This window comes from Populus alba, chromosome 10, assembly GCF_005239225.2.
Source record: "Populus alba chromosome 10, ASM523922v2, whole genome shotgun sequence".
In the NCBI taxonomy this organism is placed as follows: Eukaryota; Viridiplantae; Streptophyta; class Magnoliopsida; order Malpighiales; family Salicaceae; genus Populus; species Populus alba.
In genome coordinates, this window is record NC_133293.1 from 8,606,876 (window position 1) to 8,629,209 (window position 22,334).

At 33.7% G+C, this 22,334-nt stretch overlaps 2 protein-coding genes across 7 annotated transcripts; both read right to left on the bottom strand.

Annotated features, from left to right (window-relative positions):
• Positions 1-141: 141 nt before the first annotated feature.
• On the bottom strand, positions 142-7,284 carry LOC118048880 (uncharacterized). 2 transcript variants are annotated; one of them, XM_035058728.2, is made up of 15 exons: positions 6,996-7,284; positions 6,261-6,416; positions 2,971-3,073; positions 2,762-2,857; positions 2,620-2,675; positions 2,423-2,546; positions 2,180-2,242; positions 1,997-2,056; positions 1,739-1,900; positions 1,536-1,609; positions 1,360-1,453; positions 1,064-1,200; positions 665-745; positions 481-586; positions 142-399 (listed from the first exon to the last, which is right to left on the bottom strand). In XM_035058728.2, the coding sequence occupies exons 2-15, from the start codon at positions 6,401-6,403 to the stop codon at positions 316-318; spliced, it is 1,383 nt and encodes a 460-aa protein (XP_034914619.1). In that variant the 5' UTR covers positions 6,404-6,416; positions 6,996-7,284; the 3' UTR covers positions 142-315. The 2 variants fall into 2 exon arrangements, with proteins under 2 accessions (XP_034914619.1, XP_034914620.1); XM_035058729.2 differs by lacking the exon at positions 6,996-7,284 and adding an exon at positions 6,868-6,886.
• Positions 7,285-9,327: 2,043 nt separating this feature from the next.
• On the bottom strand, positions 9,328-20,880 carry LOC118048879 (uncharacterized). Of its 5 annotated transcripts, none has more exons than XM_035058724.2 (25): positions 20,651-20,874; positions 20,006-20,214; positions 17,800-18,017; positions 17,186-17,291; positions 16,975-17,076; positions 16,681-16,740; positions 16,457-16,535; positions 16,055-16,205; positions 15,741-15,864; positions 15,440-15,620; positions 14,836-14,864; positions 14,138-14,286; positions 13,500-13,602; positions 13,217-13,312; positions 13,085-13,140; positions 12,867-12,990; positions 11,985-12,047; positions 11,807-11,866; positions 11,558-11,719; positions 11,198-11,271; positions 11,014-11,107; positions 10,687-10,823; positions 10,507-10,587; positions 9,938-10,043; positions 9,328-9,572 (listed from the first exon to the last, which is right to left on the bottom strand). In XM_035058724.2, the coding sequence occupies exons 2-25, from the start codon at positions 20,186-20,188 to the stop codon at positions 9,501-9,503; spliced, it is 2,610 nt and encodes an 869-aa protein (XP_034914615.1). In that variant the 5' UTR covers positions 20,189-20,214; positions 20,651-20,874; the 3' UTR covers positions 9,328-9,500. The 5 variants fall into 5 exon arrangements, with proteins under 5 accessions (XP_034914615.1, XP_034914614.1, XP_034914616.1 ...); XM_035058723.2 differs by having other exon boundaries at positions 20,006-20,260; XM_035058725.2 differs by having other exon boundaries at positions 16,055-16,202; positions 20,006-20,304.
• Positions 20,881-22,334: the final 1,454 nt, after the last annotated feature.

The following is a 22,334-nucleotide window of genomic DNA, read 5'->3' on the forward strand; positions in this document are numbered from 1 at the left end:
AAATGTTTGATATTTTTAATTTTAACATCAATAAATATTAGGTTTCAAAATTAATTCTAATTATAATGTTAATATTCTTAACTATAATGTTAATGAATATTGAAAATATTCTCAGGTAAAATATAAATATTCAAGCGTCAGTGAATATTAAAATTTAGGAGTTGTGTTTTTATTTCAATTTCTTTTTCTAAACAGCCAATTCATTGTAGCTAATCAAGAAAGTTTTATTGCAACACAACAAACTTGGAAATTAAAGAAATAAGTAGGCAGCTACAATTTGAGGAGGCTTATATCATAGAACGGTCTCTCTTCTATCTATAGAAGGTGTCGATATGCCGATGGAAAACCTTTGTATGGATTGCCTAATGCCACAACATTGCCAGGACGTGAAAATACAACCTGCATTTTCATACAAGTTAAAACATTAATATGGTATGTATGGATCTCTGCATTTTATATTTTATATTTATCTGCAATTACCTGGTAATCCCCAAGGGTATACGACTTGAAACCAGCAGCGCAGTAGTCAAAGTAATACTCCCATGTCCTGATGAACTTTTCATCGAATCCCATGGCAAGAATTTTGCTAAGAAAAATAATGAGAAAAGTTCTTTACTGGCATCATACTCTGCAGAGAACAGAAAAATCAAATGATTATATCTACCTCTTGTTTTCCAAGAAATTATTCCTCCACCTTCTTAACGTATGATAGTAATGACTTCCTATATTTTCCACGTGCTCCACGCTGCACAAACAAAACTTGTGTTAGTATATTACAGAATATTCAGACGAACTAAGAATAAGAAGGTGTTTGGCATTGAGGTTGGACCTGCTTTTTGGAAAATTTCAAATTTTTTTTTTTTTTTTGCTAAAATTAAGTGTGGTTTGTACTTTTTAGATCGTTTTGATGTGCTGATATCAAAAATGATTTTTAAAAAATAAAAAAACATTATTTGCATGCTTTTCGGCATGAAAAACTATTTGAAAAGCAACCGCTACCACACTCCCAAACACCCTCTAAGAACAAAGCCTTAAAAGTATTGTGTAACAAAACAACTCATACCAGAGTCTTGATGCAACACCCATGGCTGATGTTATCCTGCTTAATGAAGGCAAACATCCACCGGGAAAAATATATTCCTTGATAAAATCAGAACTTCGCCTGTACTCATCATAACGCTCGTCTGCTATTGATATGAACTGAGGAAAAACAAACCATTTTTACTGGTTAGCAACAAGTAGAATGGTAAAGATGATAAGGAGTTATCTAGGCTAAATATTGAAAATGTAGTAATCAAACACATTTCTCTCAGCACTTAAACTCATACAATGACAGGTCCCTTCCCTTTTTTGTCATACCTGTAGAACAAGAAGCCCATCTTCTGCCAATGCTGATTCGCAGCTACTAAAAAAATCCTCCATGTATTCATGACCCACATGCTCTATCATTTCACTAGGAAAACAGATGAAAAATTATGACATCAGTAGTCTGGGTGGGATGTGGTAGGTATATATCTAGCAAAGATGCATCTTACCAAGATACGATTCTATCGTATTTATAGCCTTTAGGCAATTCACGATAATCACATAGGAGAAGGCTGATATTATCCTGGTAAAAGAACAGGTTATAAGCTTCAAAATGAAGATATTTGTCTTAAGAAAATCAGTCTGAACAACAATTCAGACACAAGTAGATGCTTGCTATATATATATATATCAATTATCATCCCATAGATACCTGCAGACCAGCTTCCTTGACTTTCATTTCTGCATATTTCAGTTGCTCCACAGATAGAGTGAGACCCGTGTATTTGCATCCTGTTTGTTTGACAACTTCAATAGCAAAAGTTCCCCAGCCACAACCAATGTCAAGAATTTCATGCTTCTTATCGATTCTTGCCTATGTTGGTTAAAAATAACATGAAAGTATGTATATCAATTAAAATTTGTTAAAAATCTGGTGAAACAGTTAAGAGATTGTATGTTACAGACTCACTTTTTCAATCAGAACAGAGATTTTCCTCAACTGAGCTCTATTTATGTCTTCATCTTCAGTCTATAATGTAACATCGCATGCAAATAAAATAATCAAAAGCTAAGCCATGGCACATAGTGGATGAGATTCCTGTTTTGCATCATATAAAATAAAATAAAAGCATTGGAAGGTTAGGTTTCTGACCTTAAATATTGCAGACGAGTATGCCATTGTTTCTCCCAGGAATAGAGAAAAAACTTCGTTATTCTAGAAGAACGAAATGAAAAGGAAGAGATGTAAGCCTCGCTGAAAGATCCTTCGCTAACATCAGAATTCTGAACATGGCACAAGCACATGCTAATATATTGCTACAATTTCCACACAATCTATTTTCCCTACAGCGTGGACGTTATTAAACCAAAGAATTAACAAGCTATGATCCCATACCAGGTCATAATGACGAGAGATGTTCCTGCGAGCTTGAGTAAGAGTATTTTGCCTCAGAACATGCTGAAGGAAAAACTTTGCGGAAGCAATACCTGCTGTAAATAACGATGGTGTCCACCAACCCCTATACTCAACCACAGATGAATGTTAGGTGATCCGATAGGATCAAAGGAATAAAAAGAAGCAAAATCACATACCTTTTCTTATTCGCCTTGGAGATAGATTTGTTTGCATCTCTGTTCGCAATCAGAACCTAAAATTTAATTTTTTAAAGAAAGTTAATGATATTAAAACCGAAATGAAAAGCACTATATGTTACAGCAACATTATCTATCTCACCATGAAAAGATGTAGAAGACCTTGGTCTTTGTCAGCAAAAGAAAAATCTCCATCAATATAAGCATCTGCAAGGCCTATGTCAGCCCGCGTCGTTACCTGACAACGTTTTCTAATCGTTGTAATGAAATGTTGAGAATTTCGTGCATTGCAACAATATTGTTGCTTATAATCTTAGCTGAGAGAAAAGGAGACCCACAAGCAGAACGTACCTTCCAGTAAAACTGAGGACTGTGAACTTTGAGAACAACTTCTAGAGAACATTTTTTACGAGTTCCCTCGAAGGTGAAAGTTGCACCCCCTTCCTCCTCTAAGCTGTGACAGCACAGTCCAAATCAAATGACATTAAATTCGAGTTAGTTCCCTCGAAGGTAAAAAGTATCATTAAAATAGACAAAAAAAAAAAAAACAATTGGGTGGTAGACAAATTGGGATTGGACGACCCTCAATTTTCTCCTTATATGTATAAGATAAATGAAGGGATAGGATCTATTTAGTTAATTAATTTATTAGAATTTTCTTTGTCATAGATGAATTAGTTAGTTGCTTTTATTATATCTTCAAACTAATACTTATTATTAAGAAGGTAATGATGTATGTGTGCGGTGTCACGTACAGTGATCGTCCTTTAGGATTGGAAAAAAAAAAAAAGACAAGGAATTCTTGTTTTCTATCAGTAAAAAGAGAGAATGGGAGTCGATGCATAATATTTTGAGCACTAGGAACCCTAATTGATCTTAAAGATTGTGCACGAGGACTAGTTACATAAAGAGAATGTATTAGCCCCCTAATACATATTACATAAGACAAACTGCATTGTTTAATTGTCTGATATAATTAAAGTATTATTGTGTTTTTTAATTGTTGATATGTTTGAGGTTTAAGAAAAGACCTTCTCGGTAAAGAAATACTAAAAGAAAAAAACAGTTTTTTTGGTATTTTTGAAGTATGGCCCTAGTTCTCATGGTTTTAATAAACTAGTTATTAAAACTCAAAATGCATGTTAATACATACTTTTTTTATTTTTGTTGTATTAAAATACAATATAAATATTTTTTTATATTTTTTAGAGACTTAGTCGTGTGCATGAAAACAAGACTTTTTTTTCTATATATTTTTTTTGCAACATTTTAGAGAAAACTAGGTAATTTAATACCATATTTGTATCTTTACAATATAAAAATACAAACCAATATTAAGCAAAAATGATAAAAAAATTCATGAGAAATCACAAATTTTTTAAAAGGATTTTTGAAATTTTTATTGTTTATTTTTTGTTTAATATATAATATATTATTATTATTATTATATTAGAAAATATATTGGGATGGGCCCGACCCAATTATGTGGGCTGAGCCCATCCTAGTTTGGCCAAGATTCGGCCCAAAATAAATTGATCCGAGATCAGCCTAAAAAGAAACTGGGTCAAGATCGGCCCAAAAGAGTTGGTTTAATATCAGCCCAAAACAGGGGTTGGGCTGAATTCTAAGGAAACTGGGCCGAACCCAACCCAGATGTTTTGGTCTGGGCCAGCATTGATTCAACCTAGGAATAGCGAGCTCTCCACTATTTTCTAGCAAAACAATGAAGATAGGGGGTGAAGAAGAAGATGTTGACCTAGCGGTGACTCACAACAGCATTGTGGCTATAACAAGGCAAATTGGTGGTGGTTCTAGGCATAGCAATGAAGCTGACAAAGGGAAGAAGATGGTGGGAGGTTAGGGAGTTTATCTTTCTCTTTTTTTCTCTGTTTTTGTTCCTTTATTCATTCTTTCTTTTCTGTTTTTTCCCTTTCTTTCTTTTCTTTTTTCTTCTTTCTTTATTTTCCCTTGTTTTTCTTATATTTTGTTTTTTCCTTCTGTTTTTGTGTCATTTCTTTTTTTTCATCTTTTCTGTTGTCCCCCCCCCCCACCTCCTAGTGAGGGGGGGTATTTATAAGGGGCGGGAGGGAAGAGAGCTTCCCTACCCCTGTCCAATCATGATGAAGGGTTAGGGTGACTTGGGGGGCAACTGTGCAGCCGCCTTAGGCCGGCTGACAGAGCTTACCCCCTCTCTCTTTTCATCATGGTTGTAGGCCATGAGGAGGCGTGGGTTATGTTCGTGTTTTTGAACAAGTGGGAGGAAGGGAGGGAGAGACCCTGCAAAGGAGGGAAAGAAAAACCTTAAGATTTTGATGGTAAATAGTGTCATCAAAACGACATCGTTTCATCTATCTTTTTTTTATAGTAGTGAATGAAACGGCGTCGTTTTATACAAAACACATCGTTTTATTTAAAAGAAAATGGCACCAAAAGGTCTTTGTTTCCAAAGCTGTCTTTAATATTTGATTTGTTCAATCAAGTCCTCAATTGAGATTTTGATTTTAAGAATCAATTTAATTGCACCTCTTTCAAATTCAAATGCCAGCCCTGAAGGTGGCCGCCTTTTTCACTTTGATCTTTCATTTTAAATTTGTGCATTTTGACCTTTAATTGATCAACAGGCTTCTAATTTCTTGAATTTAGCCTCTAATTTGGTCAATTTCGGCCCCAATATCTGTGCGTCTTTTCCAGTTTGGTCTTTGATTTTGGATTTCTTCAATCAAGTATCTAATTGCCCATCAAACTTCAATATTTATACAATTAAGTCTCTAATTTGATCAAATTAACTCTTAAAAATTGCAATTCGACCCCTAAACTTTAATTTTTTTTCTAGTTAAAGCTCAAATTGACTTAAAAAATCAATTTTCTTGCAATTAAACCTTCAAAAATTCAATTAGGTTTTTAAACATCCAATTTTGAATTTCTCTTTCTTAAATTGATATTTTTTTGGTCAATAAAGCTCTAATCAGTCAAAAATATACTATTAAATTTCAATCTTTGTACTTTTGAACCTCCTCAACTAATCTTTGGTCATTTTCTTGGCGTCTCGATGTCCTCTTCTCACTGATATTTTTTTTCTTCAGACAATTGTTTTTATTTTTTTGTATTTTCTTTTTTTCTTTTTCATTTTCTTTTTCTTTTTCATGTGGGGACCTCCAAAATGGATAACAACAAGTTTTAACGTTCTCTCTTATTAACTTAATTACTTTGATGTGTTTTTTCATAAAAAATTGCTTTGATTTAAAAAAAAAAAATTGATATATGATTCAATACTCTTCTCGACTTCTTCTTTTTTTCAGTATTATTATATTAGAAACAAGAGCTTTATTTGTGCAGGAGCTGCAAGTAAAGTTTTTTATTGCCTTCGAATTCTTATAATTAGCTAGCTCGTATTTTTCTCAATTTAATCAGTACATACCATCATCTAAAAATAAAAAAACTAAAAGTAATGATGATTATTTCATTATATTTCTTCTCCATATAAATGATTTCAATATACATTAAGTGATCAGAAAATATATAAATTAAACACCCCCTTTGTTTAAATGGTTTTTCTAATCTCTTGCCAATTATATTTATCCATTTTCGAAAAAATTGTAAACTAATAAAAAAAAAGTGATCATTTTCGCTAGTGAACTTACATTAAACGGTGAGTGGAGATATGACTTCCAAGAAATTTAGTAACAAAAAGACGAGCCCAGGCTTCTAGCCGAGAAGGTGCCATTTGTTTTCCATGGATCAGAGCAGCACAAGTCTCTCCAGAGGAACAATTTGCAGCGGCCATTGATGCTACAAGACTGCAAGAGAATTAAACCTCGAGCTTTATATGATCTACAAATCAACTTGACGAATTCCTCTACTCCTCACTATGATCATGTTCAAGAAGGCTAACGATTCTGTTAATATAGGAGCCAGCTAATTATCCAGGATTTTCTCTTTTTCATTAAATAAATTATTTATATATAGAGTATGATTTCTTAATTAAGAGATTCAAATCTAGCACGACTCGTGAAGTTGTTTATGCAATATTATACATCCATGAATTAAGTATTTAAATTCACCATGTCTACAGCATTTTTTGGGTTTCCAGCTAAACATATCTAGCTTTCTATATAGGCAGAATTTTATAAAAACGTCTAACCAGCTTAACACACGCATCAAAGGTAAAGCAAGATCTATGATGATGATTAATAATTCCAAAAACAAAATCCATGATGGATATTATGGAAGTTGAGCAAAAGAAAATACCTGCATATATACAGAAGATCTTTGATTTTTTTTTCTTTGGGGGGGGGGGGGGATTAGCCAACTCCAAGCGTATATATGTGAGCATTTCTATTTTCATTGGATGCAAAAAGAAACAAGAACATACATACCTGATAATTGCTGCAAAACTTGGGAATAAAAGCAGCTGGAAAGGTGGATCAAATTGATAGACAAGGGTTTTTGCTGCTAGGAATTAATAATTTTCATTGATCTGATAAAATATAGACAACCATGTACATGTCATTGATTTGAAATTCTGGCAGAAACACAAGGTATGTTATCGAGTTGTCGAGTAATAAAGCAAAAACGTGTCGGTTCATGTTACAGGAGATCAAGATGAAGCTGTACGTCGTTTTTGTCCTCATAGTAATAAATTATTATTATTTCTATTACCATTATTATTATTATTATTATAATCATCAATTACTTCAGCACCGAGCAAAAGCAAAAGCAAAAGCAAAATTCTTTATATGAAAACAGAATCGAAATTGTACCCTAAAATTTGTGCCGAGTAGCAAATCTTTTTCCCAAATCAAAGGCAAGATTCTCGCTCAACTCAAATAATAAAAAAAATGATAGTTGCCACCAAGGCTGTTAAAATCGCGATTCAACTCTTAAAATCGTACAATTTTACGAGTCAATACATACTTAACGTGTTGAATCATCTTAAAAACTCGAAAATTGATAAAATCGAGTTAAAATTAAGTGAAATCAGTAAAATCAGATGAAATCACAAAAAATTACGATTTTGATGTCAATTTTACGATTTCAACAAAAAACATATACTGCAGTACTGCACTGCAATATATGTTTTCTCCAGTCCAATAACGGCATGCCAATTGTCACTCATCCATGGTTTACCCCAAATTCATTATCTCTGAAGACAAAAACTTTGAGATTGACGACTCACGGCTTCCTCTCTTCAACAGCTCCAGGCGATCTCATCCATGGCAGCGATCTCGTTTTTTCCTCCAGGCCAAATGTTTTCTCTTCAGACTTCAGAGTTCATTCTTCGACTCTTCATCAACAGCTCTCTGCCTCTCTCTTTATCTCCATCATCAACGGCATCCTCTTTAGTCTTCCCTCTTCATCAATAGCAGCATCGATCTCTTTTTTTTCCCCAGCATCAACAGTTTTCTCTTTAGACTTCAAAGTTCAGTCTTCAGCTCGTCGGCGTTCTCTTCAGTCTTCACCGTAAGAAGTTTTATTTAGAATGTGATATTCCCCAATCCCCTGTATTTTCCCGGTCCTCATTGCCCATGATTTGAAAAAAAATATTCCCTTTATAATGTTTTGCTTGATGGAATGATTAGTAATTTAGTATGATGATTTTGAAGTGATTGGGTAATGAATATGCAATAGAAATTTTGAAGTGATTTGCAGATTTGGTAATGAATTTTTGTTCAAAAATTTATGCTCTCTGCCTATTTTATGCTCTCAGAGTCTCGTTTGTTTTATTGATGGCAAATTAAGTAAAGGGAATATGTTCAATTGATCATAATATTTTGTTAATGGTGGAAAAGGAGAGTAAAAAATAATCGAGATGTCAATTATTATTGAATCAAAGAAATAATCACTCCATTAATTCTCTTGATTAGCACTAATGAACTGTAAACTGTTGTTTGAATCGGAGAAATGGGGAGGAAAACAGAGAAAGATCTATTTGGTTAGTCAATTAATTTTACCATTTTCTTGACATTTTCCATGAGAAATGAGGAGGAAAACAGAGAAAGAAAAACCAGAAATGCCGAGAGAATTAGGAGGAGCCACCCAAGGTTGTCAAAATGCACCTTATTATGATGTTGTTGGATTATTTATTGGAAAAAATTGCTTGATGTGTTTCCAGAGGTTGCATTTTCTAATGATCTGAAATTTAAAAATCATCTGAAGCAGAAAGCTCAATTTTACTTTTGTTTTTTCTTCTGATTCTACTTTTGTGTTTATTGCGGGTACAACCCTTCACAATAAAAAAACCGCAAGAACAAAAGCAGTAAATTCATGTTCTTGCTGCTGTGTAAGACATTAAGCTCATGATTTCATTAATTAATTAAATTCTAACAAATTAAATTCTTAAAGTTATTAATTCTTTAATTTCTAACAAATTAAATCGTGTATTTTAATATGCTTGAACTATGTATGAATTTTTATTTGAAAGCTTGAAATATGTATGAATTTTTATTTGAAGCATGAATTTTTTTTTAATATATTTTAAAATTCCTTACGATTTTTTTATGATTTTACAATTCGTTTTTACGATCCGAGTTTGTGAACGGCTTTTCATTTCGTATTAAAATCGTGATTTTAACAACCTTGGTTGCCACTTGCCTGGCCACGCAATAATTATTTAGAAACATGTTTTTATGTATTTATTCCTGTATCCAAACACAGACAATAACGCCACGAGTATTTCCCAAGGATGAGATTTCATCATCCTGAGCTGTGTATGAGAACGAGAATACGTTTTTTATAAAATAAAGAGAGCTTCGAACTTGGTGCGATATTTTATCAGCGGCAACAAATGATGAACATAACTTGATAAATAAGCATGGAAAAACAGAAATTAATGCTTGGGCTGGCTTCCATGTGCTGGTGCTGTCTTCCTTCAGAGAGAAGGATCAGTAAGCTGAAGGGAAACCTCTGTATGGATTGCTTAGGGCAACAACATTTCCAGGACGTGAAAATACAACCTACATTGCAGAGGAAATCGAATTTCTTTTGTCGGAAGCTCAAGGACGGGATTTTAATAAAGCCATATGTAATTTCGGACCAGATAAATTAGTACACCAGAAAATTAGCTATCATTGAATGTATTCATGCAAGTTGTTATGTAATATAGATTATCAAGATTTTACTGATCAAGCTTGGATTTTCTAATAGAAGCTAAGCAAGTATTCTTACTTGCCTCCGTGATCTGTGAGACCAAACACACTTTTTTTTCTGTGTGTTGATATTTAGAGCATGCATGATATGTTTCAAAGAAGTTTAATGAGATATTGCTTGACACGTATTTACAGAGAGCATTGAGAAGCAATTTTGCAATCTTGAGATTTACCTGATAATTTCCAAGTGTGTGTGTCTTGAAACCAGCTGCACAGTAGTCAAAATAATACTCCCATGTTCGAATGAACTTTTCATTGAATCCCAGGGAAAGAATTTTTCTGCCCACCATAAAATACTCTGTTTAATTCTAAAAATTATTGTTATTCTACAATTAAAGACAGTAAAGATCATATTTTTGAGAAACTTCTGGTGTCAGATATTGCAAACGTCATAGTTAGATCAATCAAGCAATAGTGGGTGAATTGTGTCAAGCATTATTATCTCAACTATTTTCATTATTCTAAAGCCAACTATTTTCTTTTCTTTGGCGCAAAGTGAATTGTGTCAAGCATTATTCATGAAGATCACTGCCTAGCAGCTAGTTTTAAAATGTAATGTGATCAACAAGGATCTAGCAAGTAATCATGTAATCTCGTTGTAGTCAAATAATTTGACATTTGTCATCATGAATCATCACGCATCCAGTAGCAGTCAACCTGATACTCAAAATAATTGGTGCACATGGTGAAGCTGACCCCACAAGTTACAAAATAATGTGAAAAATTCTGAAGTGATTTTTACCTCTGATTCTCCAAGAAGTTTTTTCTCCAGTATCTAAGTGTTTGATAGTACTGAATTCCGATATTTTCCACGTGCTCCACACTAAACAAACACAAATTAGTTCATTTTGCAGAAAGTAGTTTGAAGAAAGAGCAATAACATCAGCAGTAAATTTCAGCTAAAACTGATGATGGCCTCTACCAGAGTCTTGATGAAGAGGCCATGGCTGATGTTATCCTGGTTAATGAAGGCAAGCATCCACCAGGAAATATATATTCCTTAATAAAATCTGAACTCTGCCTGTACCCGTCATATCTTTCTTCCGGGATTGATATGAACTACAAAAATATGTTAGAAAACCGTTAGCCCCCTGAGTCCTTGGTGTCGAGTAAAACATAGAGTAATGTGCATTGGCCACACTGCTACAGAAACTGGCAATTAAGCACTGATTTATGCCATCAAACCCATTACTTCACAATTGAAATGTGCACAAATATGCAAAACTATTTTTTCCCATATTTTCATTACCTGTAGGACAAAAAGCCCATTTTCGGCCAGTACTGATTCGCAGCAACCAAAAAACTCTTCCATGTATTCGTGGCCAACAGCTTCTATCATTTCACTGGACAAGTGCAAAGAGAAGGCCATCAAAGCAATGGTATTAGTACAACATTCTAAGATTAGAACGTAAAATGGTGGTGAGAGAACTCACCATGATATTATCCTGTCGTACTTGTGGGTCTTGGGCAATTGGCGATAATCGCAGAGGTGAAATTTTATACTGTCCTGGTAACATGGTTAACGTTAAAACAAGTTACTTGATTTCAGAAACAACCATGTTGTGGTTTAAAACAGAGAAAAAGAAATCCACTGCTACAAAACCCTATCTCCTTGACAGTTAAGTCAGGACAACACTGCCAACTTTATCCTTGCTTGCTATATAATACGATCTTTAATTATGTTGGACAAGCTTTCTACATCCATTTGCATGTGAAGACTGCAAAATGAAAAAAGCAGGAAAATCTGGGCGATATCAGAATTGCAGAAGTCCTTTTAAATTTCTACTTCATACCTGGAGGCCCGCTTCCTTCACTTTCAATTCTGCATATTTTAGTTGCTCCTCAGATAGAGTGATGCCAGTATATCTACATCCAGTTCGTTGGACAACTTCAATAGCTAAGGTTCCCCAGCCACAACCAATCTCAAGAACTTCGTGGTCTTTATTGACTCTAGCCTAGATTGTCAAATGTAAGCACATAAAAGTGGACATTAGTATCAAGCAACCTTGGTCAAGTTGTCCAAGAATAATTAACAGGCTTACCTTTTCGATTAGAAGGGATATTTTTCGAATCTGTGCGGCTTTCAAGTCTTCATCTTCTTTCTTTTAAAACAACACAGGAATATGAATACATCATCAGTTAAACATAGCATGCCAAGGATTATATTGTTTTTTTCATGCGTTATTTTAAATGAAATCATCAATATGCAGGGCTTCCAACCTTAAATAGCGCGCAGGAGTATGTCATTGTTTCATCCAAGAACAGAGCAAAAAGTTCATTACTCTGGAGACACAACCAGAAAGAGATGTAAGCTTCTAGTCATAAATCATACTTAATTACTTCTTTGACAACCAAAACAGTTTCAAGGCCACAACAAAAGTGAACGTGTGGAAAATTAATGAAACCAAATACTCTCACAACACTTCAATATGGGAAAAAGCTGACGAGGTCACTAATTTAGAATTCTAATATGGTGGCCCTGTGAATATTTGTTTGAGTAGAAGCAGCACTGTCTCATCGTTATGATCTGACACAAGATTTAGAAGAGTTCTTACTTTGACAAGATTCAAGATGAACCTTAGAAACTAAAACTTTGGCAATGCTTTCATGTGAATGCTTTGGCAAGTCCATTACTTTACTGGTTCACATATATAAGATTACATAGAATCTTGGAAGTTATTCAGTAGCTTTTCTCACTCTTGTTTTCAGATATTTCCAAAATGCACTAATGAGATGAGGAATTGACTTTGGTATCTCCATTAAAGGTATAGTGAGAATGACATCGAAAGAAACATGAGGCCTCCACTCTAACAGGCTTAAATTTTAGCAAGATGTGACGGTTTAAATGGTATCAGAACTGGAACCATCTAAAAGAAAAGGTTCGGTGTTCAAATCTTTGCACCCTCATCTCCATCTCAAAGATTAAATAGTTTTTCCATTGAGCCTTGCAAGCAGCCGTGGCCTATTTTCTTTTCCTTCCATTACACGTAAGAAGACTTTAGAGAAAAATCCAAAACAGCATAGAAAGAGATGTTTAAGCATAATGTTAGCCACTTAGAAAACTGAATTTTTGGAGTTATTGCCAGTTCAACCATCTCATACCAGGTCATAATGACGAGAGATATTTCTGCGAGCTTGTGTAAGAGTATTCTGCCTTGAAACATGCTGGATGAAAAATTTTGCAGATGCAATACCAGCTGTGAATAATAATGGTGTCCACCAGCCCCTGAGACAAACAGGGGGAGAATACTTAATGAAATAAGATATAAGATTCAATCTCTTTTAATATCATATTCTTGGAGTTACCAGTCACAACACACCTTTTCTTTTTCATCTTAGATGTAGAATTATCAGCATCTCTATTTACAATGAGAATCTGCAATATAAATTATTAGCAAAGAAAATTCTTTGAAAGTCCATCCACAAGAGATAGCTTATTTCAGTTATCTCACCATGAAAAGGTTTATAAGACCTTCATCTTTGTCAACAAAGGAAAAATCACCATTGATATATGCATCTGCGAGGCCTAAATCAGCCTGTGTCATTATCTGAGAAAATTTTCTTGGGCTCATTAGTTGTAGTGTAAGTTTTGAACTAGGCACTAAATTATTCTAAATTTTAAAATACCTTCTGCTTTTTGTCACGACATTCCAGTTAAAACTTTTCCTGTTAATAATTTTGAACTCAAGGTGGCATGCAACTCACTCAAAAGCAGAACTACATTGGAGTACATACCTTCCAGTAAAACTGCGGATTGTGAACCTTCAAAACAGTTTTCAGAGAACATTTTTTAGAAGTTCCTTCAAAGGAGAAAACTGTGCCTCCATCCTCCAGCAAACTGTCAAATCACCATATATTGATTAAAAAAAGAGAGGAAAATCTAGAATGGGCTGTCAATGGCAGTAATATTCAAGACTGAAAACACAAGCTTGTTGATGAAATGAGAATCAAGTTAAACAATTTGGACAGGTGACAAAGATAGTAATGTTGCAACACGAGATTTTATTCTGAAAAGACAATAGAGGAGCTGAATCTACAGAAAGCCCACATTCTGCATCATCCACCCACGACAGAAGAATAATTACAAAGGGAAATGAACATTCACTAAATGGCTACATGTTTACATGAACCCATTCCCATGAAGTGAAAAGAAAACACCTCAGATGCTAAACCTCCAATGCTCTCGCAATCCCGCATCCAAGTGAAAGATGATAACCATTATACAACCTACGTGTGGTCTTGGATAAGCATGTGATGACCTTATGAATATAAAGAAAGAGCAAGCTGTATGCATGTTTTCCTAACAACAGAATGCAAGAAAGAAAAACACCATAATAAGGGATTGCAATTATTATCTTTATAAGTGAACTCACGTTAAACAGCCAGTAGAGATATGATGTCCAAGAAATCTAGTAACAAAAAGGCGCGCCCCAGTTTCTAACATAGAAGGCACCATATGTTTTGGATTCCTCAGAATGTCATAGCTTTTTCCAAGCAAACCATGTGCAGCAACCATGCCAGACTGCAAAGTGTAATAGAGAGACAAATAATTTCATTTTCTTGTATCAGCACCAATACAAACTGATATCCCTCACTTGTCCGTGGCAGAACACCAACTTCATGATATCATGAAAAGAACACTGGATACATAATGAATTCATGGAGACAAGAAAACAAGGCCCTGTTTGATTTTCAATTTCAAGTACCAAAAGCATGTTTCAGAAAAGAGAACAGCAGTAATTCATAAGCAGGTTTGAAAGCTAATTTGTTACCTGTTGCAGGATACATTTTGAACTCAATTTTTCAATTCATATTAAAAGGAAAGGTATTTTCATTGCAAGACTTGAAGACGACATTTCCACAAAGAGTTCAGAGAACATAGGTTGGTTAACAGAATTTCATAGCAGAAATGTATCAGTGGTCGATTCCTTTGTACTCTAGAACTAGAAAACATTTCAATATTTTATACCTTCCCAACAAAAAGAAATGTGGAAACTGACCAAAAATACAACAAAGATGAATTGAATTTTCACTACAAACATAGTGGTTATCTCTACTTAATTATGTCTACCTTTAGTTCATCTTCATGGAAGCCATAACCTGAAAACACAACACGAACTGCTCAGTTGATCAAGTATCAAGCTAATCCAGTAATCTAAAATCTGAAAAGTTGCAGTGTCTCTGAAGGCTGAACAATAAAAGAAATGAATTATCATGGAAACTTCTAAAGAATCTCTCCTTCTAGATCTGAAAAAAAAAAAAAGGAGTGTAGCAAATAAGCTCATCTCCCCACATCAATTAAAAAACTGTTATTACAAGTTTGCCACAAATTAATGTTAGCAAAGCCACCAGTAGTTGATTGAAGTATTTGCCAGATTATCTAAGGTCGTCAATAATTGCCAGAGTCTTCAACCTTCTATCTTATACCGAAACATTATTTCACTTCTCTTATTTTCTTACGAAACACATTTCACTTGCAGCCTATAAGAGTACAAAAAAATGAACATAAACCCTTAAAGTTCTATTTTTATCTGGATAACACCAAGTGAAATCATGTCTTGAATCATGAGTGAATCTGGAAAGAAAATAAGTACAGAATATAAAAAAATTCATCTGATAGAAGAAGCAAACATTGTATCTGTACTAGTGTCCTTCTTTTCAAGCAAAAGACTTACCCTGGTAGGCTCCACCAAACCAAATTCTCCTCTTGCCTTGAATATGGTCAAGTTCAAGTGAAGCTTTTGTTGCAGCTACAGATGGAACTGGTTGACCAGTCGACCACTTGAGTAAGGTATGATCTGGTGCATTATCTGGATTAAGCGTCACAAGAAAAGGTAGACCTGTTTCATCAATATTCTGCAGCATGATACAACATTTCAAAAACAGAATTAGATAGTGGGACATTGGGCTAATTTCTTGTTCTTTTCAAATCTGACAGATAAATTCTGAGACTTAAATGCAAATTTAAAAACAAACCTGAAGCACATTCAGCCAATATGTCAGACAGACTTTATTCTCTGTACTTCCCAAGAAATTCCAAGCACTCCATGCTGCTGAGTTTTGGGGCATAAATTTTTTATCACGGTGAAGGAAGATTTCGCTGCCAATAGAAATTGTGGAATGATTGAAAATCTTGAGTGAGAGAGAACTAAATGAGTTTACAATTACATCAACTTTTCAACAGTTAGTTTTTGTTAAACTTCAGCTACAAAAAGTTAAGAAGTGCTCGTTCATTTATTCTTGAGTCCTGACATTATAAATGAAAAGTGGGAAACAATAAAAATAAATACCTATACATGTATTGGAAAGCACCAAGTATTCTCGTCTCATCAAATGTTGCTTGCTCCCCTAATAATCCCAGAGCATCCGGGGCATGGACAGCCATTATGCACCCACTGTACATTTCTAGCAAGCCATCTCTGCAGAGCACTGCACAACCTGCTAAAATACTTCTCATGTTACCATTAGAATTACTAGAGAAAAGTATTGCTCATCAGTTATTAAGGATTTTTCAGTTGTTCATTTTCCTTGTTTTAACTTTATTTCAAGTTTTTCTTTGCTTCTGCAGAAGTTGTACATACAATGAACTTCTGCTTTTAAAATACCTCACATCATCAAGCATAAATCATCATTTTATGTTAAACAAAATCTAAGTGCCTTAAATCTTCCACTAAATTAATGTTACTGCTCACCCTCATCTGTAGTTGAAACAGCCTGTACCTCACAACCGGTTCGTATTTGGCAACCCCAACTTTCCAGCTTTTCTCTGACCTGATGTTTTGGCACGTTGAATGAATATTAAGCACATGAAGCATGCCATTTCAGCTCAAAACTAAAACCCATTAACTAAAAACAACGACTAATCAGACACTTTTAAGAAATAATATGGTGCACTGTCAAAGCAACCATTGAGCACCTTGTTGACATAAGAATGAGATCGCCGTCTGACTGTGAGCCACTGAGGCCGACCAAAGAGCTGTATGGTACCAAAGAGCATTCAGAAATCCGATACATCTGTTTGCCTAGAACTCCAGTAGCAGACAAAAACTAAAGGTTTGCTTACGTAATGCCAAAAGACCTCTGTTCAATGGTGCATATAGAAATGGCTGGATGACAATGATTGTGATTTACTTGAAACAATTCATGCACGTATTGGCATCACTTGTTGGTTAAATTGATGTATTACACTACTTTCAGAAAGAACACTTACCTGAAGTAAATGATGATTACGGCAAAATGAGAGTACAGAGAAAGCTGAAAAGTTCATAACTCCTTCTGAAGGGCAGGACCATATAGAACCACAAACAGGAACCTAAGAAAAGCAACGTTATTTGTGTCATTAAGTAACTGAACTGATCGAAAGTAGAACCTAATCAGAAGGCTGAGAAAATGGGACCGAATAAATGTTCTAGAGATCTCACAAGATAAGCCTTCTGAAATAATTCAGAGTAACCTCGTGACTTGACGAATTGCCCTAAGGTTTCATTCCTATCAACAACAGGGTTATTCTCAAGAACCTCAAGATAACTGCAATACAAAACAAAAATTAATTTAGTTGCCATTGCCACTGCGAGCACATTAAAATTACCTTGAAACATTAATCAATGCCTTAAAAGGCTTGTCTATCCTTGAACAGAGTCAAATTCCCAGACCACAACTCATGAAATCACACACTGCCAACAATATGTATGCCCATACAACAAATAAGTCTAGAAGATCAAAAACCAGATAAGTCCTTGAAAATCAAATGCATGTTCAGCTGACCCTTGAATGATAACTCAAGGCCGTGGGCCATATTTTTGCACCATCAGGTTAACAATACCAGAAAGAAAAACTTGAAGGTACATAAACACGAGAGAAATTTTATTGAATGTATGGCGATTGCACATCCTGAATCCTAATTAACAACCTGCCTTGTAAGTTTGATGTAAGCAGCTAATTCTCAGCTCCAAAAATAAATACAAGTACCACATGCGGTCTAAGTTTAATGTCTCAATGCACACTATACAAAATATATGAAAAGAGAAAGGCTCACCTGAGCACATCATCCTTAAACTTGACAATTTCTCGAAGCATTTTCCAAAAGTATGGATTTAACGCATTCTTCTTCTGAGCAAACAAACCTGAAATCCCATTTCTGCTTCCCCATTCACAACCCTTGCCTTGTTCTAAGCTCACTGAGAACGACATATCTGATAACTCCATGTCTATCCCAAGGTTCTCGAAGAACTCCATCATATTTGGATACGTTACCTGTTCATGATCCCAATATCCTTCCAAGTCAATTAATCATACTCGCAAGTCTGTGACAGAACCTACAACCTTATTTACACATGACCAATTTGATAAGCTTTGGTTAGCTAGGACAAATTCACGTCAAATATTATTATAATGAGATTCGAATTTATTTATTTATTTTATTATTATAAAAGAGAGGCTTTAACTCAAGACCCCTCAATGGAAGAAGAAAAACTAATAACAGTTGAGTTATAGTTATTGACAAAGAGATACTGTTATCATGGATACTATTATTTAACAAGATATATTTTCCTGTAATTAGAACTCTTGTCTAGCTTAGCTAGCAAGTAAGGACTAAGTTGTGTTTGTTTATAAAATACAAGGATAATAAATTTCAAAAAAGGACTAAATTAGAAATAAAAATAAAATATAAAGACTATTTTTCGAGAACTACAAGGATTAAAAATGAAACTTTATTAAGACCTCCATTGTATCATTAAAAGTTCTCACAACCAAACAAAAGAAATGTAATGAATCATCTCATTATATTGTCAATTAGAATACACATTTGATCACTAAGCATGCCATTAATTTTCATGATTTAATACATTTACTTTAACCCTATGGTTTTGTTTTATCTAAGCTTTGAATATAGGTTTTTCCTGTAAGAATTTAAAAATGGAAGATTTCGGACCAAGAAAAGGCCAACATGTTTCTTACCATTATAACAATCAATAAAAATCAAGGGGTTAAGTCATAGGTTTTCAAGTATGAAAAGGAGGTTACAATCGTGCTCAAAACCCAGGGAGTAAAGCACCACTCACTTTAGAAGCTTTCATGATGAAATAAAATTTCAAAGTTTAGGTGTTTTTTAATATAATTATTATTGTAGTTGCTATGTTTTCATTGCATGTATGTCCAGAGTTTTTCAACAACCTTGTTGTTAAAGAATAATATAAATCATATTTTAAAAACTCACCTAATAATTTAAGCTATTAGGTTGAGATTGTTCTTTGACATGGTATCAAAACCTTGATGACTAAGTGGTCACGAATTCGAATCTCATCATCCTCATTTATTTGATAAAAAATAAGCACGATATAATGTGGATCTATACAAGTTTCAAGTTCAAAGGGCTTTCAATTGAGAGAGTGTGTTAGAAAATAATATAAATCACATATTGAAAACTCACTTAACAGTTTAAGTTATTGGGTTGTAAAACATATAAAGATAATAAATGTTAAGTTGAGGAGATATTAAGTTGAGGAGATAAAAAACAAAAACATAAAATAATCCTATTTTTGATATAGTTTTAAAATAATTTTTTATATTTTTAAAATTGAAAATATAAAAAAGATATATACACTATCTCCATTTTTCCAAAAATAATAATTAAACACCATTTTATTGATTGAAAATGCATCCAACAGAGTGGTACCAAGACAAATAACCTTTCTAATCTTCCATAACTCTTTTATGATCCCATAACGTGTTATCAAAATAAATAAAAAATAGAATAAATTTTGAAGCCATCAACAATCAACTAACTACTTGGAGTTGAGCGATTATATATTTATATGCTATCACCAAGAATCTATGTATTCATTATTTAATAATCTAACTTGAAAGAGTTTCCCTTGAGAACAATTGCTATGCTTTCCAGGCGTCCGCGTCACTACTCGCTAGTCAACGGAAAAGTATAGTTCCATTGTGCCTAGAGGCCACGGAAAAGAATGTAACTGATTAAAAATATTGTTCTTTGTATTTATCAACCGAATTTCTATTTATCTTTTCAGGAAAAAAACAGGTATAGCTAGCTCCATGTAGTCGAACAAGCACTAGAGTGATCGAGTTCATGCATATTTTTTTAATTATTATTTTCTTTCCTCTTTAACGTGATAAAGCACGAGAACATCTATCAAACCATGCCTGTGCCATCAAGGGGAAGCAAGAGAGCGACAGAGAATTAAAGAAAAATGAAAAATAGATAAGCAGTCGCTGACCCGATTGAAGACCATGAAACCGAGGTCTAGATCAACACCATCGAAGCAGACAGTTTTCGCATGGCCGCCCAAGGAGTCTTCTTTCTCGTACAGAACAACCTCAACACCCGCTTTTGCAAGAACATAAGCTGAAACAAGTCCACTAATCCCAGCACCAACCACTGCTACTCTCATTCTTGACATTGAATGGAAAATCCCAAGTTCTAATCCTGCGTTATTAGCTCGATTGTCTCAGATTTTTGAGGTGCCACAACTCTGCAAAATATATATATCGAAGAGACTTCAAGCTCGGTAAAGGCCTGTGCATAAGTAGCAGGTGGGATCATGAATAAATAAAAATAACACACAGTTTATCAAATTCAGAGTTTTAATTATTTATTTATTTAATAGCCACGATTCAGAGCCCGAAAACTCACGAGTGGAATGCTCATTTCCAAAGATCCACATGCTCATTTCCAAAGATTCACACGCTCATTTCCAAAGTTTTGATTATTTATTTGATTATTAGCAGGTTGGTTCCCGTTGGTAGGTTCTCTATGGCGAGTAATATTGTTCTAATAGGCACACAGTGCATAGAGTACTGGAGCAAAAAACACATGGAGGAGGAGGGAGATATGAGTAAGAGAAGATTGAAAACCTAATTACCTTCGCAAGATGTTACCAGAATTTGAAGAAAGTGTGCGTCTGGTCTGAACCAACAAGTGGCATTCCCTTAAACCACCGTTTAGCTTCAGGTTCCACCTATCACAACTCTCAAAAGCTTCGCTGTCTTAAAAGCCAGAGATATATGTCCCAAGCACATAAGCCTGGCTAAAATAGAGTCGCTCTCCCTCTCCTCCTCTGCTAATGAGAGCAGAAGACTTGAAGACTTGGAGACTTAGATGAGACGAGAATGGAATCTTGGGAGGTGTACTCTGTTCTTGTAATTCTGTACCAGTATATTAAAATTATTCAATAATATTTGGTATTTTTTTCAATTTAAATTATTTTAAAATGTATTTTCAAACACAAAATAAATGTGTAACCAAATATAACTTTAATTCCTTATTTTTCAAATCTTTAAATTTCACCGATTTGGAAAATAACATAATAATTTAATTATTCATGATTAAAGGTTGTCTCATATTAGATTTTACTTGTATTATTATTTTGGATTTGACCATATAATACAAACTTTAATTGATTTATCATTATTTAAGCCGGATAAACTATTTATAAATTAATTTTAAAAAGTTTTAATTTAAGTAGATATAAATTACACACACACATATATATATATATACAAACATCACTAAAAAAACTTGATTTTTAAATAAAAATTTGTTTTAAAATATTTTATAAAAAAAATTGAGTTAAATTAAAGCATTTTATTTATAATCTTGATCTTGGACTAGGTTAACCACTTGTTGAGTTTAAAGATTATACTATAAGGTGAAATTCACATTAACATAGTATATTTTAAAAATAATTTTTATTTAAGAATATATTAAAATAATTTTTTATTTTTGATATTAACATTTTAAAAAAAAAATTAAAAAATTAATTTAATATTTTTTAAACTAGACATACATGAATACAATTTCAAATACAAAAATAAATTGTGCGCATGAAACCTATCTTTATCACTACAGTATGAAATAATCATTGTAACATAAGAAACCATAACAAGGAACAGAAAAAAACAAGAACCGAAATGAATCCTGTCAATATACCATCATAAATTCCACTAAAATGGGCGTCCCGTAAATTCACCTTGCACGTCAAGAAAGAGATATATTTTAGGAGTTATCTTTAATTTATTTTTATATATTTGGACTATATTCATAAATAATTGGATAGTATTTGTAGACGTCTTCGGGCGATCATAACACAGTGTATTAATATATTTAAATAACTCTAGTTAAGTTAATTTGGAAAAAAAAACCTTGAAAAAGAAAAAGAAAGAAAGACCGTCGGTTTTATCTATCCTTGGCTTTGTACGCACCAGGATGGGCCACGTAGTGATGAATCCATTCGCAGTGGGGAAAGTGCGGGTCTATCTGATCGTGGGCACATCTTAGAGTGTGTTTGGTATTGCGGTAGCTTTTGTGGTTATGATTTGAAAAAAGTTGTTTTATAAAAAGTACTTTTAGTTGAGGTTGGTTTGAAAAAATAGGTGTTTGGTTAAAACTGTGGTTGAAATTGAGGTTGAAGAAAAAGTAGTTTAATGTGTTTGGTTAAAAAAATGCTTTTCAAATTGAGGTTATAAAATAATTAAAAAAAAATATATATATATATATATATATATATATTAATACTAATGATTTTTAATTTAAATATTGTAAATTTA

Bases quoted from the DNA above. Each gene is read 5' to 3' on its own strand.
- LOC118048880 (XM_035058728.2), bottom strand. From the start codon at position 6,403: ATGGCCGCTGCAAATTGTTCCTCTGGAGAGACTTGTGCTGCTCTGATC. The intron at 3,074-6,260 runs GTAAGTTCACTA...GTGCTGTCACAG, and splicing joins ATCTCCACTCACCGTTTAAT to CTTAGAGGAGGAAGGGGGTG. The intron at 2,858-2,970 runs GTACGTTCTGCT...AAACGTTGTCAG, and splicing joins GTCCTCAGTTTTACTGGAAG to GTAACGACGCGGGCTGACAT.
- LOC118048879 (XM_035058724.2), bottom strand. From the start codon at position 20,188: ATGTCAAGAATGAGAGTAGCAGTGGTTGGTGCTGGGATTAGTGGACTT. The intron at 17,077-17,185 runs GTGAGATCTCTA...TGCTTTTCTTAG, and splicing joins TATTTCAGAAGGCTTATCTT to GTTCCTGTTTGTGGTTCTAT. The intron at 12,048-12,866 runs GTATGAGATGGT...TTGTGTCTCCAG, and splicing joins TCTCTCGTCATTATGACCTG to AGTAATGAACTTTTTGCTCT.